The 23,042-nt window shown below is 46.8% G+C and overlaps 1 protein-coding gene across 11 annotated transcripts in view; it reads left to right on the top strand.

The window, feature by feature from the left end:
* ARHGAP44 (Rho GTPase activating protein 44) overlaps positions 1 to 23,042 on the top strand; it is a 153,297-nt gene that overhangs the window by 72,369 nt on the left and 57,886 nt on the right. For all 11 annotated transcript variants that reach the window (XM_034789666.1, XM_034789676.1, XM_034789668.1 and 8 more), the window contains exons 2-3: positions 14,793 to 14,832; positions 22,097 to 22,201. In XM_034789666.1, coding sequence (XP_034645557.1) covers positions 14,793 to 14,832; positions 22,097 to 22,201 — 145 coding nt within the window. The remainder of the gene's footprint in view (positions 1 to 14,792; positions 14,833 to 22,096; positions 22,202 to 23,042) is intronic.

The raw sequence follows: 23,042 nt of genomic DNA, 5'->3' as shown, positions 1-23,042 counted from the left end.
ACCTGCGATAAATGAAGGGGGACGTAGCTCCCTTTTATGGACAGCCAGACAGCCAGTTAGCTATAAAATCCCTCTTGGTGGCTGTTCTCTGCTTGCTTTACCTTTAAAGGGTCCCTCAGGTAAAGGAAAGGGAGTGGGCACCTGACCAACGGAGCCAATGGGAAGGCTAGAACTTTTTAAAATTTCTCTTCGTGTTCTCAAAAAGAACAGGTAGCCCACGAAAGCTTATGCTCAAATAAATTTGTTAGTCTCTAAGGTGCCACAAGTTCTCCTGTTCTTTTTGCGGATACAAACTAACACGGCTGCTACTCTGAAACCTGTCTTTGTGTTCTGTTGTTGTTCTCTGGAGAGGCGGAACAGAGCAAACTCAGGGCTATAACTGCTGTAAAAAGCTTTTTGCCAGGTAGGGAAATCATCAGATTATACCTAGAACGACCCAAATATGTAAATAGATTAGGAAATGTCTAGAAAGACGCGATTAGGTTTATTTCTTTTATTTTCTGTAAGGCTTGTGGATTCCTCTGTGCTAACCCCCAAATGCTTTTGTTTTGCTTGTAATCTTTAAGCTGGACCTCAAGAAAGTTATTCTTGATGTTTAATTTTTGTAAGTGGGTTTTTTTAAATCTAAGCAAAAGCCTAAGTTCCAGATGTATTTTCTTTCTTTTTGATTTTAATAAAATTTACCCTTTTTAAGAACAGGATTGGGTTTTTGTGTCCTAAGAGGTTTTGCATATGTTGTTTAATTGACATGGTTGTAACAGCTGATTTCCTTTGTTTTCTTTCTCAGCTCTTCCCCAGAGGGGGCGTGAAAGGGCTTGAGGGTACCCCACAGGGAGGAATTCCCAAGTGCACCATTCTGGGTCCTAAGGGGTTTTTGCATTTAGGTGGTGGCAGCATTTACCAGGGCAAGGTCAGAGAAAAGCTGTAAACTTGGGAGTTTAATACAATACTGGAGTGGCCAGTATTAATTTTTAGAATCCTTGCGGGCCCCCACCTTCTGCACTTAAAGTGCCAGAGTGGGGAATCAGCCTTGACAACACCCAAGGAACTTCGGATCACAAGTGTTTCACTTCAACACTTGATTGCTCTGTGCAGTAATTTTGTGTGTGTTCAGGGCATGTACCCCGCATGCCACACACAGACTCCCACGTGAAACTGTCGAGTGGAGCCCAACTGAGGTGAGGAAACAAGGCTACCCAAGAGAAACCTTCAGAATCTTAGCAAGGAGGGCAGACCAGTCAATCTCAGCACCACAGAGCAGAGAGAAGCAGCAGCCAATGACAGAGAGGGATGGAAGAGAACCGTTTCCAGCCCTGAGCATGAGGAGTAATAGATAAAGAAATGAGAGTGTGTGCATACCTGAGTGTGTGGGGGAGAGAACAGATGAGAGGAATTAAAAGCAAATGAACTATAGAGAGAGAGAGTCTGATTCTGATCTCACGTTTAAGCCAGTTGTGTTACACCAGTGTCAAATGAGATGCTCAGGCTTTTAAAGAAATGCAGAAGATAAAGTTCTTACAGCCATGTTCCCCTCCCATATATTATATGCAGAGGCGTATTATCGCCTACGCCAACAAGGTCTAGGCCTAGGGCGGCAAATTTTCGGGGGCAGCACTTGCACTCTCTGAAGGTTGTTTTTTTTTTTTTCCTTCGGCACTTCGGCCCTTCTCGGAGTTTTTTTGTTTTTGTTTTTGTTTTTTTTTGCTTCAGGACTTTTGATCTTGGGGTGGCAAAAAACCCTGGGCCTAGCGGCGGCAAAATCATTAATCCGCCACTGATTGTATGGTAAATATTTAACTGCAAAGCACAAATGCAGTACACTGCATTGAGAAGGAAAGCAGAAACAGAAAATAGTTTGTGAGTGCAACCTTAATTTTTGCATTTCTTTTATTATTGTAGCTGTGCAACTTTACTGTTGCGTTAACGTAACTGTTGTTGTGTTGGGAGAGAAGTTAAAGGACTTCTCACACTGTGCAAATCATCTGTTATTCATTTCTTCCCCCCCGCCCCGTTTTACAGCCTGTATTTGTGCAGGTGTATGAAAGATCTAATCCAATGTGCTGTAATTAGTGCTGTTAAATTAGTTGTGGAATCTTTGCTCCACTGCTTGCTTATCCTGGAGATTGTCTGGGTGAGTTTAATTTAAACATTTGCACTTCTGCACCTTTAGAAAGGTTTCTGATAGCCTGATAAGTAGATAAATAGATAATGGTGGTGCTTAATTTGCTACCTAAAGGGATTAATTGATGGCTTTGTATGTTGTGCCAATAAGCAGCAGCTCAGGCTTAAGTTGCTTTGTGTATTCAGCCCCTAGTACAGTGAGAGAATTCGCTGAAGTCAACCTTGCTTTTTGCAGGGAGCAAATCTGAAGTTTTCGCTGTGCCCAGTAGAAGTGCTTTGCCAGTTATGTTGCAGTGCGTTCTAATCTGCTCTGATGTCCGAGCTATGGATTCTGTAATCTGGAGTTGGGCCCGGGAAGAGAAGGAGCGCCCTATCCAATGTGGATTCCTGATGTGCCGAGGGCGTGTGGCTGTGCAGCGTCCCATATTTTTGTGGCTGTGACCCTGAGGCAGGACTCTGCACATGAGCTGTTTGTACGCACTGTACAATGGGGTCCTGCTCCACAACTGGGAGTGGGAACTCGTATGAGCATGGGAATACAAATAATAATTTAGAATCTCTGAATGGTCCTGGGCAGGGAAGCTCAAGTGGGCCCAGGGAATGGAGAGTGGGTTTCCTCATTCCTCCTCAATGGTATATCTTCAACAAAGGATATGGCTGCCATTGGTCCATGTGGTTCTTATTGTCTAATCTTATTTTCCCTGGGCCATTCTGCCCCTAAATACATTAATGCAACTCCCATTGAAGAACTCCAGCATATTTCGCATAGGGCACCAAACAGCTGGTCACTACCATCCCAGGCTGGGTTGGAGCCATTAACTCCTCTGGGTGATGGACTCTGTAAGTGATTCCACGACCCATCCAGCCCCACTGCTTTGTTAACTGGAAGTCTGTGCTCTAAATGTATAAGATGCTTGCATAGCGATTCAGATTACCTTGTTGGCATTAGCTGCTTTGCTGTGTCAGTGCTCACACTGGACGTGGCATGGAGAACATCTGTGTCGTAACACGAGCCAGTTAGAGTGGGCTCCAGTTGAACAGGAGAAGTGAGGCGCTCTAAGCTAGAGATTGAATTTTGGGATTGTAAGCTTAGTTTGGCTTTGTACGTAAACCATATTTCAAGCGTTATGCTGAGATCGGATCACAGAGGATTTTCCCTATCAGAGCTGAGCGTTGTGATGCTGCTGTTTGTCTTTATTCTTATCAGAGGGCAGCTTTATAAAAGTAAGTGAAAGTACGTTAGCTTAGAATGTGGCGTGCACTAAGCTTAAAATATTCCTAACAGTGCTGCTTCTGTTTATGATCTGTGATTAGGGATGATAAAGAGCATGGACGAGTGATATCAACTGACGACATGGTCGTGAGACACAGCACAGCAAAGCATGGGGGAAACAACTTACTAACAGCCCACCCCTTTGCTGGTGGGTTTGGGCGCATGGTCCGCTGCAGTGTGCTCTAACAGCTCTCTGAGCTCCAGCAACACCGTGGCATCAGGGAGCAGCAGGCTCTGAGCCAGGGAGCTGGTCTAAATTTTTCCATCAAAATTGTTTTCAGAGGAAAATTGGATTTTTGCATGAATGAAATTGTTCACAAGAAGGCCTGCTTTCCCGGAATATTTTCATTTTTGTACTTGGAAAAACAAAACATTTTAGCTGAAAACAGAAATATTTTGACTTGGAAATGCTGTCATGGTGCCTCATGGAGTTGTAGTTTGGTTGCCTGATGTCCCTATTTTCTCTCTAGGCAAGGCTTCCCAGTTGGACTACATCTCCCATCTTGCATTATGGCTAGGAACTCCCGTGATGTACCTCCCTTTCCAAGAAGGGAGACTGTGGTGCATCATGGGAGACGTAGACCAACCCGGGAGTCTGGTCTATAAGGGAGGATGGGAGCATGAGACACCCAAACTACAACTCCCATGAGGCACTGTGGCAGCATTTCCCACTTAAAATATTTCCATTTCTGAATTTCTGTTGAAAAATCTAAATTTTCCAGGAGCGGGGGACATTTTTTAAATGTCTGCTGCTTATGTTTAAAAATCACATCAGTCACAATCCTTAGAGGGCCAAGATCAACTGACCAAATCAACCCTAAGGAATGTGGATGCTGTGATAGACGTTACAGCTTAAATTGCAGGGTGTCTTGGATATTTTTGGTTAATCCTAGTATGAAACCAATTGTAGCAATACTTCAGGATAAAGCAGGGGGAGGGGAAGTCAGGACTCCTGCAGGGAAACCCTGACTTCATTGAAGTCCAGTGAGAATTTTGTCATTAGCTTCAGTGGAATCAGGATTTCACAGCAGGTTTTTATTCTCTGCCATTGGCATTGGGTGACCTTGGGCAAGTCAGTTAACCCCTTTATGCCTCCCCTAAGGGAAAAGCCCTATTACAGAGGATATCTGATGTCTGAGGCTTCCTTTACGTTTGCAAAGTGTCTTGAGATCCTCAAATGAAAATGTGCTAGTGATCATCCTATGCTGTTATGTGCTGAACATGGCTTCTGTATAGATAGGCGTCACTGTGAGCAGGAATTGTGTCAGCCCTTTAAGCAATAAGTCATAAGGAAGCAAAGCCTGAGTTGGTTTGAATTAGTTGGTGCCTTGTTCACTCTGAGGCTAGAGGCGCGCAGCATTTAACATGATCAAACGTCGTGTGTTTGTTATAGAAGCATCTTCTTTATGGATACACGGTAGCTTTTGCTTGTAGGACATATCACTCTATGCAGCCTTCAACGTTCATGAGCAACAAGGGGTTGCACAGATATAACTCAGAGTCCGATTTAGCCTTATGGGCCTGATTCTCCTCTTGCACTAGTGAAAATCTGGAGCAACCCCACTGCAGTCGATGGATTTAGACTGGTGTAAGAGAGTCAACCCCTGTATCTCCACAGTTCACGGGCTGCAAGAATCCTATCTGCATGCTCTGCCTTTGGAAAGACCGGTGGGTGATAGTTGCATTGATTTATGGAAGGGTGGCAGTGGTGGAGGAGAGGATGTATTATTTCTTCTTTCTCTGGTTATTCCTTTGGGGTCTGAGTTAGTACAGCTGTTTCCAGCTGTTCTGCCACGCAGGACAGTTGCAATGCAGCATAGTCATTCCATTACTGTGTTGTGGCTCAGCATGACCACCTCACAAAGAGACAGCCTGGCATTGTGATTCTACAGATGCTTTATCAGCCCCCACGTTATTTTCAGAACTCTTCTGTTTATTTTAATTTACATCCTGTGTTCTGGAGTCTTCTGTCCTGGGGGCACATACGTTTGTTAAAAAATAACGACAAGGAGCAAGGTCCAATTAACTGAACGTTCAAAAATCCTTCTTGATCCCTTCAGTACCAAAACCCCCTCATCTCCCCAGACTCATCCCTTCTGCCCCTGGTTTGACCTGCGGGGCAGCAGATCCAACTGTTAGGGGGCTTATTTCTTCACCCTCTCACTTCCCTGGTCCTTCTCGCATGAACAGAGAGCAACAATACCCGAAGTCCAAAGGCGCAAACAATTCGATGTTTATTGGGGTGAACTTCCAGCAAGCATGATTCCACTTCCCTTCCTAAGTGTCCCCCTTCCCAACTCTCACACCACAGAGCCTTGCCTATGTCCTTGTTCCTGTTCCCATTCCCTGTTCCCATTCCCCCCCTTAGCAAAACATGATCCCAATTCCCCCACCCCCATTCCCATCCCCCCCCCACTTCCCGATTGACTGCAGACTATATAGTAAAACCTGAGTTCTGCTTAGCTATACCTTAACCAATCATTTTACTGAAATTTAACTAACCAATCCTAACATACTGTAACATGGTTATGTAACCAATTATATTCCACCACCTTAATTGGTTTACACCCAACAAAATTAATTATACAGCAGACAGAAACAATTACAGAACCAGACAGAGACCATGCAGATAAACATACAAAACAACACAGAAGCGAGGATTTCACATCCCAGCTATTGATAAGTGAGTTCTTGCCAGACAGGATGCTATCACACTAAGTTTCCTTTTACATCTTCTAGGCTCTTCCCTTTCTCTGGAGGTGATAGGAATATCAGGACAGGATTGTATTCCTAACAGCCCAATAGCACCTTATTTCCATGTGACTAGTTTGGAATGTGAGGATGTGACCGTTCACTTCTCGGTTTATGACTGCCTCTGCTGCTTAGCCAAAGGCCTTACTTAGCCTAAGAACAGAGCCTCAGACTGTCACAGTACGAGAAGGCCCTTACACAGACAGACAGTGATTTTGATTCTTTCTTTTATACCTCTATAACTAGCTAAGTGATCAGAATACACGTAAATTCTTAAAGTATAGGCCTTTGCAGACAGGCCTGAATATCTATATCCTAACACCAACGAGGACAGCTGACTGCACAGGTGGGGGAAACGCTTGCTGAGAATATCCTTGCCAACAGCCCTCGCACAACTAAACCATGAGAACGCTCATGAAAACGCACAGTCAACCTGTGGAACTCCTTGCCAGAGGATGTTGTGAAGGCCAAGACTATAGCAGGGTTCAAAAAAGAACTAGATAAATTCACAGAGGATAGATCCATCAATGGCTATTAGTCAGGATGGACAGGGGTGGTGTCCCTAGCCACTGTTTGCCAGAAGCTGGGAATGAGTGACGGGATGGATCACTTGATGATTATCTGTTCTATTCATTCCCTCTGTGGCACCTGGCATTGGTCACTGTTGGAAGACAGGATACTGGGTTAGATGGACCATTGGTCTGACCCAGTATGTCTGTTTTTATGTTATGTTCTCTCAGCTCTACTCTTTTGGTTTATCCAGAGGGGCAGGCTTTGAATTAAACAGGACACAATCTTCTTAAGGCTTTCTAGGTTAAAAGCAACAACTTGTATTGTGTCATTTGCACACATAAGTACACACATGTCTCTAATGTGCACGCAGCGGAATGGAACCAGCACATGTGCTTGCCAAGACTGAATAAGCACAATCTTTCTCAATATCCTTCCTCCCGCCACATTCCACCGATTGTCTGTTACACCCCACGCATTGTAACACATCTGCAGTTAAAGCGTAAGTTCTTCCTGCTAGCGACTGTGTGCTTTGCTTTGTTCTGTAAAGCACCTGTTTGGGGCATTTTGGGGCGCTGTCAAACAAATGAAGAACATTATGTTCCAGGTGGTAGCTGAGTGTTTGTTCCTGCTGGGGAATGCTTCATTTTTCAGGTTCAGGCTAGGTGCATAGTCCACCTTTTTTATACGTTTTCCATTCTTTGCTATACTGAATATCAGGTGGGGAACATACACAGATGCATTCCCAAGGTATAAATACATCTCTGATACTTACAGCATGGTTAGAGGTTTTGGGGATATCTGCAGTCCCCAAAGGTAAGGACCCTTTTCGCCAATTGCAGCTAGCGTGACCCAAACCATTGGATGGCCTTGCCTCTTCTCCTAACACCGACACACTGACTGTACCGCCTGATGGGGCTGTAAATGGAGGGCTCGTCTGGAGCTGTCAGGTTGTGCTCTGTGAATCAGATGCAGCATCAGAGGCATCTGAGTTCTGGACAGTGTATCTGCAAAATCAAATTGACACATGATGACCCGCCGAGCAGAAGGGCCCCATTGTTTAGAAAGCTCAGCATGTTTCTTTAGCAAGTGGCAGATAGGTGACTGGATGGGTCCACGGTTTGAAGTGCTGTCTCATTTTGTTGCATACTGGGATATGGTGGCAAGGGCTGCTGCTTCAGTCCTTTATGAGGCTTCCTTTTCTCGCTCACAGCTTCCTTCTGTCTCTCGTATGTTTCCTTTCGGTTTCACCCCCAAAGTGTCGTGCCCCGGCCTTCCCATTCAGATCCCGCCGGCAGAGACACTTCTTCCACTTCCCCGACATCGTCACTAGGAAGGCAGAGAGAAGGGGTGAGGATAAACAAGTCTAAGTCCGGGCTTCCTCTGTACTACTTACCTTCCCCAGGTCTGCCCCTTAGCCTGTAAGCTTTATAGGACAGGGGCTGTCTTTATTTGCATCTTGTATAGCACTGAATGCCTCACTGGCCCATAATAAATCCCAGAGATAGGTATCCCGAGCTAGGAGCCTGCAGATCTCTGCACCGTGTTAGCCTAGAGCTGGGAGATTGTCTCAAAGGTTCCAGTCCCATAATCAGTGCAACAAGCAGGAAAATGCAGTGGTGACGTACTTGTCAGAAGGCTCAGTAGCAGTAAAGCCTGGGGGATACCTGGGGAATCAGCCATCCTACTCATGTTCAGAGCTTCAAAGCCAGCTGCTGACTTAGCAGCTGGTATCAGTGGAGGCTGCATGTTCTTCTGCAGTGTCCTTGCAGAGGCAAATGTTTCTTTTTTCTTTGAAATTGAAAACTGTTCAGGGAGCCATAAATTAATTCAGCCCTCGACAAATCCTCCAGTGTGTTACCAGGGCATTTAACCTTCCCGCCACCAAAGTGTGACATGGCTCTAGGGCAGGGATCGGCAACCTTTGGCACGCGGCCCGTCAGGGAAATCCGCTGGCAGGCCGGGCCAGTTTGTTTACCTGCCGCGCCCGCAGGTTCAGTCGATCGCAGCTCCCATTGGCGGTGGTTCGCCGTTTCAGGCCAATGGGGGCTGTGGGAAATGGCGGCCAGCACATCCCTTGGCCCACGCCGCTTCCCACAGCCCCCATTGGCCTGGAACGGGGAACCGCAGCCAGTGGGAGTTGCGATCGGCCAAACCTGCGGACGCTGCATGTAAACAAACCGTCCTGGCCCGCCAGCGGATTTCCCTGACAGGCCGCATGCCAAAGGTTGCCGATCCCTGCTCTACATTTTGGGGAGAGCTGATGAAAGGTGGGTTTAGTAGATATATAGCAGTTGGGAGAGGTAAAGCTTGGGGTGAGGGGCCAGACTTTTCAGAGCTAACGTGCTGTTGAGATGAATGGAAACCATTCAAATCTCTTATGTCCGACAGTCTGCAGGCTCAGGAAAATAGCACTGCACTGGGCCACATTTGGAAGGGTTTCCTTGTAAGGACTACACACTTAGGACCTGAATCTTCCCTCACTGGTGTGAATCAGGAAGTCTGTGAAAACAATGGCAGCTAGATCAGAATCAGACCTTTTATTTTTTTTTTCCCAACAAAGCTTAAATCCTGTTGCTTCTGCTAGCTAAGCCCCACTCACAAGTTTTTTCACCCCACTGAGGAGTGCATTTGCCAAACCCTGAATTAATTAAAATAAGCTTTATGGGAGGTGTTTCATATTCTGATCAGATCTTCATTCAGATATGATGGCCATACTTGGTCAGACCAATGGTCCATCTAGCCCAGTATCCTGTCCATCGACAGTGTCCAATGCCAGATGCTTCTTAGGGAACTAACAGAACAGGGTAATTTGTAGAGTGATCCACCCCCTGTTTTCCAGTCCCAGTTTCCAGCAATCAGAGGTTTAGGGACATTCAGAGAATGGGGTTGCATCCCTAACCTTCTTGGCTAATAGCTATCGATTAACCTATTCTCCAAGAACGTATCTAATTCATTTTTGGACCCAGTTATACTTTTGGCCTTCACAACATCCCCTAGCTACAAGTTCCACAGGTTGATTGTACGTTGTTTGAAGAAATACTTCCTTTTGTTTGTTTTAAACTTGCTGCTATTAAATTAATTGTCCCTGGTTCTTCTGTTATGTGAAGGGGTAAATAACACTTCTCTATTAATGTTCTTCACACCAGTCATGATTGTATAGACCTCAATCACATTTCCCCTTAGTCGTCTCTTCTTCTAAACTGAATAGTCCCAGTCTTTTAAGTCTCTCCTCATATAGAAGCTTAATCATTTTTGTTGCCCTTCTCTGTACTTTTTCCAATGCTCATGTATGTTTTTTGAGATGGGGCGACCATCACAGTGTAACAGGTGTGGAGAAAGACTGCTAGGACGATCAAGGGAATGGAAAACCTACCTTACGAGAAGAGACTCAAGGAGCTTGGCTTGTTTAGCCTAACCAAAAGAGTTCAGGAAAGCGTGTAGCTGTACCCGTATACTTAGAATGAAATGCAGGGCCCTTCATGGCAAGGCAGGGCAAGAATATCCAACTATAACTAGTTATAAATGCAGTATCAACCCTAGGGGCAGTTTACCATTCATGAATAGCTTCGCACTTAGGTGTCGTGTCACAATAGTAAAGACAGAGTGAGAGGCTGTATTCCATTCAAAAACTCAAGATGTAATGGTTCCTGAGTAAACCTCAATAAACAAACAGGCTTTGTTCTGCTGGGGTGAAGGGGAAAGAGACCAGCACTGAGTGTGTTCTGCGGTTACTTCTGACTAACCCAGCCCTATGACTTCAATTACTTAAGCTAGAAAGAAGCAGCAATAGCATTAAGGCTATTCAACATTAAGCCCGGGGTGAGTTAAACTGCCTTCTCTTGTACTTAAAGGAGTGGCTAATAAGAGACAACCCTGGCTTGCAATGAAACGCTGCTCTTAGCTCTGTGCAGCTGAAGGGAAAGCAACAGGTGGCAAGCTGTCTTAAGGCAAGCGGAACGACAGTAGAAAAGAGTAAACGCTGTTTTGGTTGGTGGGCTAAAGGTAATCGAGTTGATATAATAGACTTATGTAAGGCATTTGACTTAATACCACACAACACTTTGATTACAAAACCAGAACGATGTAAAATAAAAATGGCCCATATTAAACGGAACAAAAACTGGCTGATAGATCTCAAACCGTAATTGTAAATGGGGAATCGTTGAGTGGGTGTGTTTCTAGGCCCTGTGCTGTTTAACACTTTTATCAATGACTTGGAAGAAAACATAAAATCATCACTGATAAAGCTTGCAGACTAATCTTATTTAATGTTTTCATTCATGTCCTTGGAACAAAAAGTGGGAGATGACACAAAGTTAGGAGGTATTGCTAACATGGAGGAGGACCAGACTATCATACAAGAAGATTTGGAGGACCTTGAAAACGGGAGTAATAGAAATGGGATGACATTAAATAGTGCAAAGTGCTAGTGCATGGACTTGGGGACTGACAACAAGAATTTGTGCTATAAGCTGGGGACGTATCAGTTGGAAGCGACAGAGGAGGAGAAAGACCTGCTGTATTGTATTTACAGGATGACTATGAGCTGCCAGTGTGATGCAGCCGTGAAAAAGGCTAATGTAGTCCTAGGGTACGTCAGGCGAGATATTTCCACTGGAGATAAGGAACTGTTATTAACATTGTACAAGGCACTGGTGAGACCTCATCTGGAATATTGTGTGCAGTTCTGGTCTCCCATGTTTAAGAAAGATGAATTCAGACTGGAACGGGTGCAGAGAAGGGCTACTAGGACGATCAGGGGAATGGAAAACCTGCCTTATGAGAGGAGACTCAATTTTTTTAGCCTAGCCCAATGAAGGCTGAGGGGAGATAGGATTGCTCTCTATAAATACATCAGAGGGATAAATCCCGGGGGTGGAGGGGAATATTTAAGTTAAGCGCCAATGTGGACACAAGAACAAATGGATATAAACTGGCCACCAACAAGTTTAGGTTTGAATTAGAGGAAGGTTTCTAACCATCAGAGGAGGGAAGTTCTGGAACAGCGCCCCCCCCCCCCCCCCCCCCCAAGGGGAACAGTGGGGGCAAAAAACCTAACTGGCTTCAGGACTGAGCTGGATGTGTTTATGGAAGGGATGATATGATGAGACTGCCTACGATGGCATGTAGCCAATCTGCGACTGCTAGCAGTAAATATCCCCAAAGGCAAGAGATGGGACACTAGCTGGGGAGGGCTCTTAGTTACTAAAGAGAATTTTTTCCCAGGTGTCAGCCTGGTGGGTCTTACTGACCTGCTCAGGTCTAATTCATCTCCGTATTTGGGGTTGGGAAGGAATTTTCCCAGGTCAGATTGGCAGAAACCCTGGAGGTTTTTCACCTTCCTCTGCAGCATGGGGCACAGGTCACTGACTGGTTTGAACTAGAGTCAATGGTGCACTGGGCAGGAAGTCAGACTAGGTGTTCCCTCCTGGTCTTAAAGTCTATGAGTCGAAGTGTTTGGGCCTGGTAGGGGATTATCAGACCCAGCTGGGAAGGGGTCAGGTGATTTCTACAGAGGCCTGATGGGCTGAGCTGAAGGTATTGTTGCAGGGAGGAGGTTGGCTCCTGGGACAGGCCCTGGAGGAGGGGAAGGAGCCCCTGCAGCCTGCGCTGGTCAGGGGAGTAGCTTTGCTTGTGCTGGAAGAGTAAGCTTTGTCCTGAAGGAAGGGCTTGCACAGACTCTGGATGTGGCTTTAGCCCTGCCTGGGCAGGGGAGACAGGCCAGCAGCCCACGGGGGGCTTGTTCTCTTTCTGAATATTGAGCTTAGTGATGGTGACATGGCTGAATTTTGGCCTCCTTCTGTTTGACCCCAAGACCACTATGGCATGGGCAGGGCATCTGCTGCCCTTCCAACCTGCCTCCATCTACAGGGGTCCTCTCTAGTGATGAGGCGTCACTCAATGTTTGGCCTTCCCACTGACACGCCCCACCGATAGCAAACTGCTATCGTGGCATGTGGACGCCTGATGGAAGCTCATTGACTCCTTTCTTGCAGGCCACCCATCAGTGGTAGCAAGGGAAATAGGGGTTAGCAAGGCTCATTTCAGCCCATGGATTCTGCATTCTTCTTCCCTGCCATGATTCCTGGGTGCTCCCTATGCAGGTCTGAGTGAGGAACCACACACTGCTGTGGTTTACCACGTGTGTTTTTTACAGAACTGTGCTGTAGGCCAAGGGAATGCAGAGTCCGAGCAGATGTAGAAGATAAATTCCAGCAATCCTGGTATTTGTCAACATGCAGGGGAATGTCCGCCAACCCTTCTCTATTAGTGCATGGAGGTGGGTGTTTGGGGAGAGCTGTTTTGAGGGGCAAGGGAATAATGCTGGCACAACCCAGCTTGTACTATGTAACTAACTCGCTCCGGGACCTTGGGTGAGTCACTTTGCTGCTCTGTGCCTCAGTTTCCCCATCTGCAAAATGGGGAAATACTTTATCTCAGCGGGGGCTTAATCATCAATGGTTTTAAAAGGGCTTTGACATTCTCCGATGAAAGGAGCTTTACTGTGTCATGGTAATATCAGGTGTCTCTGGGCTTGGCACTTCCCTCCAACCTGACACAATGACCCTTCGGAGACCAAGCTGCTTTGCTGCCTCCATGAGCCTGAATCATTCTTCCCAAGACAGCTCGGCTCCATTCTGTGACCTCAGAGTGGACCCATCAAGAGTTCCTTCAAAGCTCTTTGGTGCGTTCGGAGATGTGTTTTAGCTCAGCCTGTAAAGAAAGAGAGATTGGAGCATTGTGTTCAAGCGTTTCCTGTTGTTCCCCCTAAAAAGACATGCAGATATCACTTGCCTTAGTCTGACCCCAGGGCAGCAGAAATACAACCCGGTGTCCCGCCAAGCACAGGATTGGGCTGTGGTTTCCAGGGTAGCACTTGTCATTGTTATGGGGTGAGCTGCCCCTTTGTCCCCCTCTGGTATCTCATTGCACTCCCTCAGATGTCAAGCCTCAGACCTTTCTGTCTCCTGGGCTGGAATCATGCGATTTCCCACCCTCAGACCAGGCCCTGGGCTACTGTACTCTGTGGATTAGCCAGTCTCACCCAGCGGGTCTGCCTGCGTTCAGCCACATGCAGTCCTTCCCTTCAGGAGTCTGTGACCATGGTCAGTGCAGTGACCGGACAGCCTGCATGAGCCACAGTATTGATTGAGCATTTAGAGGCAAAGATCTTAAAACAATAAGCTGTCACCATGCATCTCTCTCTTACTTATAGGCCTCCCATCCCCTCAGATCCAGCCGCTTCAGACCCCACAGGAGGTACCTGTGTCACTCTGTTTCTCCAAAAAGCTCTCCAACAACTACCCCCCATGGAAAGAGAGTCCCATTTTGTCCAGTCAGAGATCCCTTCTCCTTATCAGTTCCTAGGCTTTGGCCCTGCTTGTCCAAACTGGTCCAGGAGATCAAGCCAGAACCCTCAGAGCCAGTGGCTCTGTCATTGTCTTGTAACAACCCTCAAGTGTTTACTGTGGGGTCATCATCATGTTCCCATTACGCCTCTGGCGTTTAGGGCAGTGACGAAGCTCTTCCATTCCTGTCTGTTTCTGGCAAGTCTTTCAGTAGTTCCCCAGCTGTGCCCCATGTTTTTCAGCTCGGTTTCCACAGCTTGTAGCCAGGTTTTTTTCGGGCGACCTTGTTTTTGCTTGCCTTCAGGAGTCCATCTTATTTCTACTCTGGTGATGGAATCAGTTTCCATCCAAAGCACATGACTAATCCATCTCCAATGCCTCCTGGCAAGGATGGTGCTCAGATCCTCTTGGCTGCACTGTGTCAATAGATCTTGGTCTGAGATTGTTCTGGGCCAAAAGATATGGAGGATTTTTCTGAGGCGGGTTGTGTGGAATGAAGACAGTTTGGACATGTCATACTTTACTGTGGGGTGGCTTATCTTAATCTATTGTTTCCCCTTGCTTCTTTTCCCAACACCCTTGTTGATTTAACCCAATATACAGTGAACAGCCCAATAACCAGGTCAATGCACGGTATTCATAAATCATTACAGGGCAACTCCACACATGTCCGGGTGCTCTCCACAGCCTGACCCCTGCATGCATCATGTGGGTCTCTCTGGGTGGGATGCCAGCTGGGTTTTTTTGTCTGCATCACCACTAACTTTTTTTTTTTTCCCTTGTAGAGCTGAAAAAACAGAAGTTCTGAGTGAAGATCTCTTGCAGGTAAATTGACTTTCTTTCCTGACAGCTGGCGATCACAGTCTGAGACCTGCTTAAGGAGGTCTAGATTTCAGTGCCCCTAGAGAGGCAAGCTTGTCTGGTGGTTACGGCACTAGGCTAGAACTTGGGAGGCCTGGATTTAAGTCCACAGGCTTGAATAGGTTTAAGGTGTGACCTTGTGCTAGTTGTATAGTCTCACTGGGACAAACCCATCACTAGTAAGCGGGAGGGCTCATTTTACTCCCCATTCCATAGCTGACTGTAGGGGGAGCTCTGCTGGAGTACGGCGCATCTCTCTGCAATGCACGCTGGTTGGAAGACTGCTCATTCGTCTCCCTATACGGGCACAAAGCATTTGCTCTCAAGGTTGGCGTCAGGTCATGTACAATCAGATCAAGGACTGCTTCAAAGGTCAGCTTCAAGATGGCAGTAAGCAGTCCTGCCTGCCCTGTTTGCAGCTGTATTTGTTGCCTTTATGCATGAACCGGATTGAACCAGCTGCATGTTGTTCTGTTGGGGGTTCGCGGGCTTTGCTCAGTTGGTGATGTGGATTTTCGTTTCACATTCTAAGAGGAGATGGAGTTTTCAGAGGCGCTCGCCGCTGACCTAGCTCTGCTCCCACTTGAGTCAATGGTGCCGTTGACTTTGATAGGAGCCAAGTTAGGCCAACACTTGAGCACTTTTGGAAATCCCACCTAGCATCTTGCATGGCATTAGCACTGATGCTGGGCTCATAAGGCTGGATAAGATGTCTCTGCTGTTCACACGCTATTAATAAAGTAATATACAATGCCAGCCCCACTCCCTGCCTTGGGAGAATTTTGTTGGATGTGCATTCTGCACACTTCCACATTCTGTGTATGTGGGTTGTTGTGGATGACTGGTTAATGAGAGCAGAGGGAATAAAACCTATCCTAAAGCATTGCAATGGGATATGCCTTGATGAAAGTAACAGTGCTACTAACTGTGCTATTGATGACGAGTACGCAAGGGTCTACCTGGCTCACAGACGTGTGGCTACGGGATGGGGATGGTTTGAGAGGATTCCAGTAGAGGTAACTTTAGACCACACTGAAACTTGAAGCTTTATTTTTGTGTCAACAGCAATATTCCTGCTTGCAGCATGTCATTCTGCTTACTATTCATGTTACAGTAGTGTGGGGGAGGAGGGGATCCCACATCATGGATCAGAATGGATCCCATTGTGCTAGGTGCTGTACAAACCTAATAGAGATGATTCCTGTCCCAAAGAGTTTACAATCACAAGAGTAAATTCTCTGGCTTTTATATTACATCTATCTAATCTTACGTGAGCATTTGTACCACGGTCATTCACCGATCCCTTTTGTCTAACAAGAAACATCTGCACAGGGAAGAAGTCAAACTCTTGAGAAACAACGATGCCACTTCTACAGACATGTTCCTGTTGTTAAAGGGGAAAGAAACAGATAATGTCTACACAGGGATTTCTTTAGAAACGGTTTAAAGTGTTTTTCCAAGCATTCCGGGAGAGGCCATCACTTCCTCCTCTAATCACACAGCTACACACACAGGCCGTCTCGGTTTTTCAGGCGATGCAGAAGTAGGAAAGTGCAAGTGGAAGTGAGAGAACGTGTGTGCCCCTTAGTATGTCCGTGCACTGACCTGTGTCATCTGGGACTATTGCTTAACCAACGGTCTGAGCGCCCCCTGCATGTCAACAGTTCCATCCTCTGCTGAGTCCCGCGCGGGAAGAATCTGTGGCATGAAACTTTCCTGCAAAATTCCCTGTTGTGAGCGTGGCATTCTTTACTCAGGAGAGGCGTGTGACTGAGTCAGCTGAAAGGAGTAACCGAGGCCTTTGCCTGGGAGTGTTTCCAAGTGGTTTGGAGAAATCCAGGCCCAGCATGCTCTTACTTTACCCGTTTATAGCCCATTTCCTGTGAGGATCTGTCGCAGATCCACAGGATCCAGTCTCTGCCCCAGTCTGGAACCAGTCCCTTGGGCATGGCCCTGTTAGTGTGCCAGGCTCCACACAGTTCCGCAGGGCGGGACCACTCCAAAACTGGGTCTTCGGGTGCCAGCCTTCCCTGTCAGTATCCGTGGCTCCCTGCAGCGAGTCCAGCCAGGCCAGACTCCTGTGGGAGGCTTGGGGCACTTAAAATGCTGCATCGGTGCAGCTGTGCTGCTGTAGCGCTTTAACAGAGACGCTCTAAGCCGATGGGAGAGCCCCCATCGGTGTAGTTAATCCCCATCCCTGAGAGGCCACAGCTGTGTCAACGGGAGACGCTCTCCTGAACACATAGCACTGTCGACACAGGGGTTAGGTTGGTATAACTATGTCACTCGGAGGGTGGATTTTTCACACCTGTGAGCACTGTATTTATACTGGTACAGGTCTCTAGTGAAGACCAGACCTCGTCAGAGTGCAGTGCTCTCAGGGGGTATTTGCACTGACACCAGGGAGCCTTTTCAAAACAAGGTAATGATTAGTCTCCGGGTTACAGAATCTGGAAGTCCTTTGGTTAGCACAGACCAGCAAAGGTTAGGACCTAGTCCATGCTAGCTAAAGCCAAGCTGCTGTAGGAATCCTCTCCCCTCCTTTCTTTGTCACAGGTAAGAGTCCTGTGTCTCTGGGTATGTCTACATAGCAATTAAACACCCCCAGCCAGCCTGGGTCAGCTGACTCCGGCTCTGAGGCTGTAAAATTGCAGTGTAGACATTTGGGCTCAGGCTGTAACCTGGGCTCCAACCTGAACCCGAATGTCTATACCGCAGTTTTACAGCCCGCAGCCCAATCCTGCAAGCCCGAGTTAGCTGGCCAAGGCCAGCATTGGGTGTTAACTGCTGTGTAGACATACCCTCTGAGAGCTGAGCTAGCCACCTCGCTCCTTTCCCCTTTGTTCTCCAGCTCAGGGCCTTTGCTCTGCTTCCCTGCAGAGAAGGTAGGGGGGAAAGCTCCTTTTTCTCAGGTGTTAGTCACAAGGTGTGAATGTCCTGGCCATTGGGGTTTCCATTGTCTCTTCTGGATCCTCCATGCACTTGGCATAGTCTTTACTCAGTGTGTTAAGGACTCTGGTTTCCAGCCAGGAAGCTGTGTGAGCCCCACACGTTGTTCCTTCCCTTTACACTCACTGCACAGCAATACAAAGCCCACTGGTAAACTGAGGCATGCACAGGGATTATAAAAATATTACCAAAATTCCAACATTTATAAAAGGCTCTCAAAGCACTTTTTGAGCATTTTTCCATGCCTCAGAACCTGCCTATGAGGTGGGTTCCAGTAAGTGTTACTCTACCTATTTTTCAGATGGGGAAACTGAGGCACAGACAGGTTAAGTGACTTGCCAAACGTCACACAGGAAGTCAATGGCAGAGCCAGGCATTGAACCCAAGTTCTAGGCTAGTGCTCTAACCACTGGACCAGTTCTGTATTTCAGTCCGTGTGCCTTCCCCATGCCACCTAGGACCAAATCCAAACCAAAAGGGAGCGCTGTAGGCAAAGGGAAATGGTTCTCCCTTCTCATTGTAAACAGTTCCTGAGGTTTGCTGAGAGGGGAGGCAGCTGTTTACACCTAGCAGATACAGCTCATGGAACACGGCCCAGTTTTACACGTAGAAAACTGAAGCTCTCTCATCCTACAACCTTCAGCCAGTGTCAATACATCCAGTTCAGATTGACTCTAGGGCCCTGATCCAGGTCGCATTGAAGTTCATGCACAGACTCCTAGACTTGAAGAGGGAGCTGGATGCTAAATGAACATGCTTCACACGCAAATTGTTTCTCATCACAACCAAAAATAGAGAAATTCTTGGCAGAGTCCAAATCCTCCTTACAGGCTGTTAGATCTTTGGGAATCTTGCAGGCTAATCTGGCATTTAAAGGCCAAATTCTGTTCTCAGTTACACCAATATAAAGTTGGATTAAGTCCATAGAAGTCTGAGGTGTTAACTGGGTTTATGCTGGCACTGGTGAGAGCAGAGTTTGGCCCTAATAAGGTAGGGGCTGGGATTTCTGTACCTTCCAAGAGTTGCATGCAGTTTTGCAGGGAAAATAATGAAAGCCTCTGTCCAATTTGTCCAAAGATTTAATTTTCTTCTTCGGTGACTGTCCCAAGAGAGAATGAGGAACAGTGCATCCACTCTCTTCTTTAATGTAATATCTAGTACCTCCCTTCCAACATGCACCCATGCACACCATACCTACCTCCTGAATATAATATCTGGAACCTCCCTTCCAACACACATGCACCATCCCCAACCAGGACCCCAGCTCTGTACTGAGCTGGGATAAAGGTTACTATAGCTGCACAGCAATGCATTTTCCATGAATCGTGGGCTTATGCAGAGCAGCCTATCCTCAAACTATCCTCCCAACCCTCTGCTTCCACCCAGAGGCTCAAACTGAACTCTTTCCATTAAATCCCGTAGGCCTGCTGGTGTCTGGAGTTGCAGCTCTTTCCCTAATGCCCAAGAGGCAAAGAATATTACTTCTTCCATGTTATTTTCCAAGATTTTGATCGCTCTGCCCCACTGCACGTTTTCCCAGAGCCACTAAGCTTCATTTTCAAAAGCTCTTGTTTACTTACATTTAGTAAATTATCTTGCTGAGTGTTCAGATAACGTTTTCAGTGTGTCCAAGCCGGGGCCTCACGTGCCAGTCTTCAGCTTGAATCTCAGCCAGTTAGGTTCCCAGCAAGATATTGGTAGAAACAGAAAGCCCCGTAGCCTCATCTGCTTCTCCTGGGGAATGAAGAGCACAAGCTAGGGTGACCAGATGAGATGAAGAAAATATCAGGACACATGGTGGGGGTCCGCCGGCGGAGCCAAAAGAAAAAAAAAAAGCTGGCGGAGAAAAAAAACGGTGCTGCCGGCAGAGCGAAATATCGGGACAAATTGCGTCCCGACCAAAGATCGGTCAGGACACAGGACAACCACCCAAATATCGGGACGGTCTCGATTTTATCGGGACGTCTGGTCACCCTAGCACAAGCTGTAATCCAATGTATTACATTAGGCAGATATCATAGGGGTAGCCATGTTAGTCTGTATCCACAAAAACAACGAGGAGTCCGGTGGCACCTTAAAGACTAACAGATTTAATTGGGCTTGGGGTTTTTTACCCATGAAAGCTTATGCCCAAATAAATCTGTTAGTCTTTAAGGTGCCACCGGACTCCTTGTTTTTATTAGGCAGATGTTCATGTTAGTCTATGTGCAAATGTGAGGCTGTCTGTTAAACTAAGGCAGTGTAGTGGAAGACACGCACACAGAGGCACATGTGTGTGTGTTTGTATGTACTGTTAATATACAAGTTACTAAATAAACCACAGCATTAAATTGCTTTTACTTTCAGTACTCGGACTTTTCTCTCTTTTGTGCTTTTTTCTCTCCTCTCCCTCTGTATTAACCCTGATATTTACCCAGACAACTGTGAAGTTAAGTTTTTGCACTGATTTTAACTTTATTTTTTTTATTTTATAATAAACACTGATAAATTTCTGGGAAATTTGAAACCAAATGCAAACTGAAAGTGAAGGGCCTTGTCTCTATGGTAACGGGAGCCCTATCTGGATCTGAGATAGATAGCCAATATTGCCCTGGAGTTGCTAATGGGGGACTCAGGGATGCGATTCAAACTATCTGGGATTGCCTTTAGTTTGTCGGGGTTCCCTTCCTTTCCATGAGGCATAGCCTTTTGGATCAGAGGAATATTTAAAGTCAATGTGTCGTTTGTCAGGTGTTTGCTCCCATTGTCCCTCTCCCGATAGTATCTGCTTCAAATACAAACACCAGCGTCTGTGTGGAAATTCGCATGCCAGTGAGATGTTAGAGGTGTTGTCCTGGAATAGAAGAGCAGAGAGTAAGCACTGTCAACTTCTCCCAGTCTTTTACCTGATCTCTCTACACAGTTATGTCACCGTGGTCTCTCCTCTGCCTCACTCATCTCAGCTGTTCCAGAATCTGGGCAGTCATGCCATCTTTTGGATGAGATGTAATATAGAGGTTGTCACCTCTTGTGGTCATTTAGATTCATAGATTTTGAGGGACCATTAAACCATCCAGTCTGGGCTCCTGGATTGCACAAGGCTAAGAGTCCAATAACTTGTGTCTGACCAGAGTATCCGCTCTGGATGCAAAGACTCCAGGAGATGGAGAGTCCACACTTTCCTTGACAGTTTGTTCCAAAGGTTAATCACCCTTTATTAAGAGCCCAAACAGTAACAGGGATTCCTCATGTCATGGCCAAATTCTGTTTTGGGGAACTACATTCTGATTATCTAACCTTCCCTCTCCTGTCCTAAGTGATACAATAGGGATTGTGTGGTGTTACGCAGCTGCTGGGCTCTACTCCAGAAGTGGCTGCATTTCCATGGGTGCTAAGTGATCCCTCTCTGTACAGCCTGTAGCAGTGTTTTGGATTAAACCCTATATAGAATTAAAATACTATATAAATATCCGATATAAGTTGCATGGAATGTTCTATCCTATCCCTGAACATTTATTTCCTATATTATTAAAAGGTTGCATTAATTTTTGTGAATGAACTGAACAATACAATCTGCGAATGACTGTGCATCAATAAATACCCCCTTAGGAAGTAAATGTGTAACCAGGAGCAGCAGCAGTGAGCCCTGGAGGCAGTACGTTGTGTGAGACACTGGATGGAACGTGCATTTGGATCATGCCTGGGTGGCGGTTGTACAAAGAGAGTGGAATTTCTCTGGAATAGGCCTTTAATCATTGGGACATCACGACAAGTCAGATCCGAGAGCTTGCAGCTACTGTAGGGGCAATGCCTTTGCTGCAAGATTTCAGACTTGATTGTGCATCCTGGTAATTTTAGGCATTCCTAGCATGTCCGTTCCTCTGCCTAGTGCAGGCTACAGTAAGGAATTATTTCCTTTAGAAGCTCCTGTTTCTCTTAATCTGGCAGGACTTCATCTTCCATATGAAATTCTCTCTCCTGCTTAAAATTTCCTTGCACAAAAAAAAAAAAACCCCACCCCGCTCTCGGTGCGTGTTACGGCACTGATGCTGCACCATGTATCTTGTAAGGAGCAACGGGACATCTGGCTTCATAAGCAACTGGGACATCTGGCTTGCTCAGCCTCTTTCTTTGAAGCGGGGAGCTGTGCCCAGGGTCACGGTGACAGGCTCCAAGGGGCAGTGTTCTGTCGGTGGGGAAGGGACAGCTGCCCTTGGATTGTTTTTCACAGCTGGCGCGCTGGCGGCTGTTGCTGTATTGTCCCTTTGATGTGCTGCCAACTGTGTCCATCCGTCTGCAGGTGGAGAAGCGGTTGGAGCTGGTGAAGCAGGTCTCCCACAGCACTCACAAGAAACTGACAGCCTGTCTGCAGGGGCAGCAAGGCGTGGATGCCGACAAGCGCTCAGTAAGTGGCTGTGTTAAGAATTCGGGCTGCAAGCAGCCAGATGTTAAGCACGGGATGTGCCAGGGCTCAGGCTTGAGAGGGAGTCTGTAGAAAACTGAAAAGTCTTCTTAATGTGTGTGTAAATGAATCAATCCTCCATATATTTCTATGACCTTAAGTTGAAGGGGGAGGGCACAGGGTGTGTTTGAATGTATGTGGCCCGTAGGGTGTGTGTGTATTAAATCATTCGGCTGGGTGTGAATCCCTGCCGAGCTCTACCTGAGTGTCAAGCTGCCACGCTCTGGTGTGTGATTGGAGACTGACTTCATCTTTGCTTTCTCTTCACCGAGACACAGGCCAGAGGGGGTGGGAGGGAGAATGCTGAGTGAAGCAGAAGTGAAATGCCATCAGCAGAGCTTCCGCCTGTCAAACGTCACCAGCACTAGCCTGTTCTCCTCTATTGCCTGCTCTCTGCCAAACCTGTATGGGTTTGGGGCAGGATGAGGGCTGGGGAGCTTTGCCTGCAGCTCTCTTGCCTTCCTGTGGGGGGCGCCTCCCTCCCATGGTAGCTGTGTGACCAGGGGCAGCCACCTCCCTGCAGAGCCTGGGGTCGGGGGTCAGATTTAGGTACTAAACCAGAGCCTGTTGGGTAATGCATTGGCAGTGTTAGTGCTCCCTATGGAGCTGGGTGATAGGGATGGGACCATGAACCTCAGTGCTCGGTCCCAGCGCACACCCCACAGGGTGCCGGGGGTGGGGTGTTGGTTGGGGGCTGGTTCTTGCATATGTCTTTGCTGCACCGTTTAAGATGTGAGCAGTTGTCTTGTCCTGCAGCCTTCAGGCTCCATGGACTCCTCATTGG

This window comes from Trachemys scripta, chromosome 14 (genome assembly GCF_013100865.1).
Source record: "Trachemys scripta elegans isolate TJP31775 chromosome 14, CAS_Tse_1.0, whole genome shotgun sequence".
NCBI classification, from domain to species: Eukaryota; Metazoa; Chordata; order Testudines; family Emydidae; genus Trachemys; species Trachemys scripta.
This window is presented reverse-complemented; position numbering and strand designations above follow the sequence as displayed.